Consider the following 1,880-nt stretch of genomic DNA (forward strand, 5'->3'; position numbering starts at 1 on the left):
TTTTTTCCCAAATTTCGTTTTTTCCAGGTGAATTCCCTGGACGACAGCGGGGTGCTGGTGGGGAACTGGACGGGCGATTACTCGCAGGGCACGAACCCCTCGGCCTGGGCGGGGTCCGTGGGGATCCTGCGGCGATTCCTGAGCTCCGGGGCGCCCGTCAGATACGGCCAGTGCTGGGTGTTCGCGGGGGTCGTCACCACTGGTTTGTACTGGGAGAGACTGGTTTATACTGGGAGGGGATTCAGGAAAAATTTGGCGAAAATTGGGTGAAATTTGGGCGAAAAATGAGCAAAAAACGGGCAAAAAACGGGCAAAAAACGGTGAAAAAACGATCAAAAATGGTTGTTTAAGGGGGTTTTTTATACTGGTTTATACTGGTTTGATACTGGTTTATAATGGTTTGTTACTGGTTTGGACTGGTTTATACTGGGAGGGGATTCAGGAAAAATTTGGCGAAAATTCTGTGAAATTTGGGCAAAATTTGGGTAAAAAATGGCCAAAAAATGGGGAAAAATTGGCTCTTTAAGGGGATCTTTTATACTGGTTTATACTGGTTTGTTACTGGTTTATACTGGTTTATACTGGGAGGGGTCTGAGGGTCATCAGGGAAAAATTTGGTGAAAATTCGGTGAAATTTGGGCGAAAAACGGACAAAAAATGGGCAAAAAATGGGGGAAAATTGCTCTGGAAGTGAGAACTCGTTACTGGTTTATACTGGTTTGTTACTGGTTTGGACTGGTTAATACTGGATTATACTGGGAGGGGATTTGGGGAAGTTTTGGGGAAATTTGGTGAAAATTCAGTGAAATTTGGGCAAAATTTGGGTGAAAAATGAGTGAAAAACGGGCAAAAAATGGGAAAAATTGGTTTTGAACTGGGCGTTTGTTACTAGTTTATACTGGTTTGGACTGGTTTGGCCTGGTTTGGACTGGTTTATACTGGGAGGGATTTTGGGGACTTTCTGGGAAAATTTGGCGAAAATTCAGTGAAAATTGGGCAAAAAACGGGGGAAAAATGGGAAAAAAATGACCAAAAATGGCTATAAAAGGGGATTATTTTTACTGGTTTATACTGGTTTGTTACTGCTTTGGAACTGGTTTGGACTGGTTTATACTGGGAAGGGTCTGAGGGTCATCAGGGAAAAATTTGGTGAAAATTCGGTGAAAATTGGACGAAAAACGGACGAAAAATGAGCAAAAAACGGGCAAAAAACGGTGAAAAAACGATCAAAAATGGTTGTTTGAGGGGGTTTTTGTTATTGGTTTATACTGGTTTGATACTGGTTTATACTGGTTTGTTACTGGTTTGGACTGGTTTATACTGGGAGGGGATTCGGGAAAAATTTGGTGAAAATTCGGTGAAATTTGGGTGAAAAATGAGCGAAAAATGGGCAAAAAACGGGCAAAAAATGGGAAAAAATGGATCTTAAAGGGGATTTTTTATACTGGTTTATACTGGTTTATACTGGTTTAGACTGGGAAGGACTGGGAGGGGATTTGGGGCAATTTCAGTGAAAATTCGGTGAAATTTGGGCGAAAAAGGAGCAAAAAATGGGCAAAAAACGGTGAAAAAACGCTGAAAAATGGGAAGAAACAGATCTTAATAGGGGATTTTTTATACTGGTTTATACTGGTTTATACTGGTTTATACTGGGAGGGACTGGGAGGGACTGGGAAGGGTCTGAGGGTCATCAGGAAAAAATTTGGTGAAAATTTGGTGAAAATTGGACAAAAAACGGACAAAAAATGAGCGAAAAACGGGCAAAAAAACGTGAAAAAACGATCAAAAATGGTTGTTTAAGGGGGTTTTTGTTACTGGTTTATACTGGTTTTGTACTGGGTTATACTGGTTTATACTGGGAGGGGTTTGGAAAAAATTTG

The 1,880-nt window shown here is 41.1% G+C and overlaps 1 protein-coding gene across 1 annotated transcript in view; it reads left to right on the plus strand.

Annotated features, from left to right (window-relative positions):
- Nucleotides 1–1,880, plus strand: part of LOC130587366 (protein-glutamine gamma-glutamyltransferase K-like) — an 18,080-nt gene that overhangs the window by 3,271 nt on the left and 12,929 nt on the right. The window contains exon 2 of the mRNA XM_057388340.1: nt 21–202. Coding sequence (XP_057244323.1) covers nt 21–202 — 182 coding nt within the window. The remainder of the gene's footprint in view (nt 1–20; nt 203–1,880) is intronic.

Source organism: Malurus melanocephalus, unplaced genomic scaffold (genome assembly GCF_030028575.1).
Source record: "Malurus melanocephalus ecotype Western Australia unplaced genomic scaffold, MMel_1.1 scaffold_1815, whole genome shotgun sequence".
In the NCBI taxonomy this organism is placed as follows: domain Eukaryota; kingdom Metazoa; phylum Chordata; class Aves; order Passeriformes; family Maluridae; genus Malurus; species Malurus melanocephalus.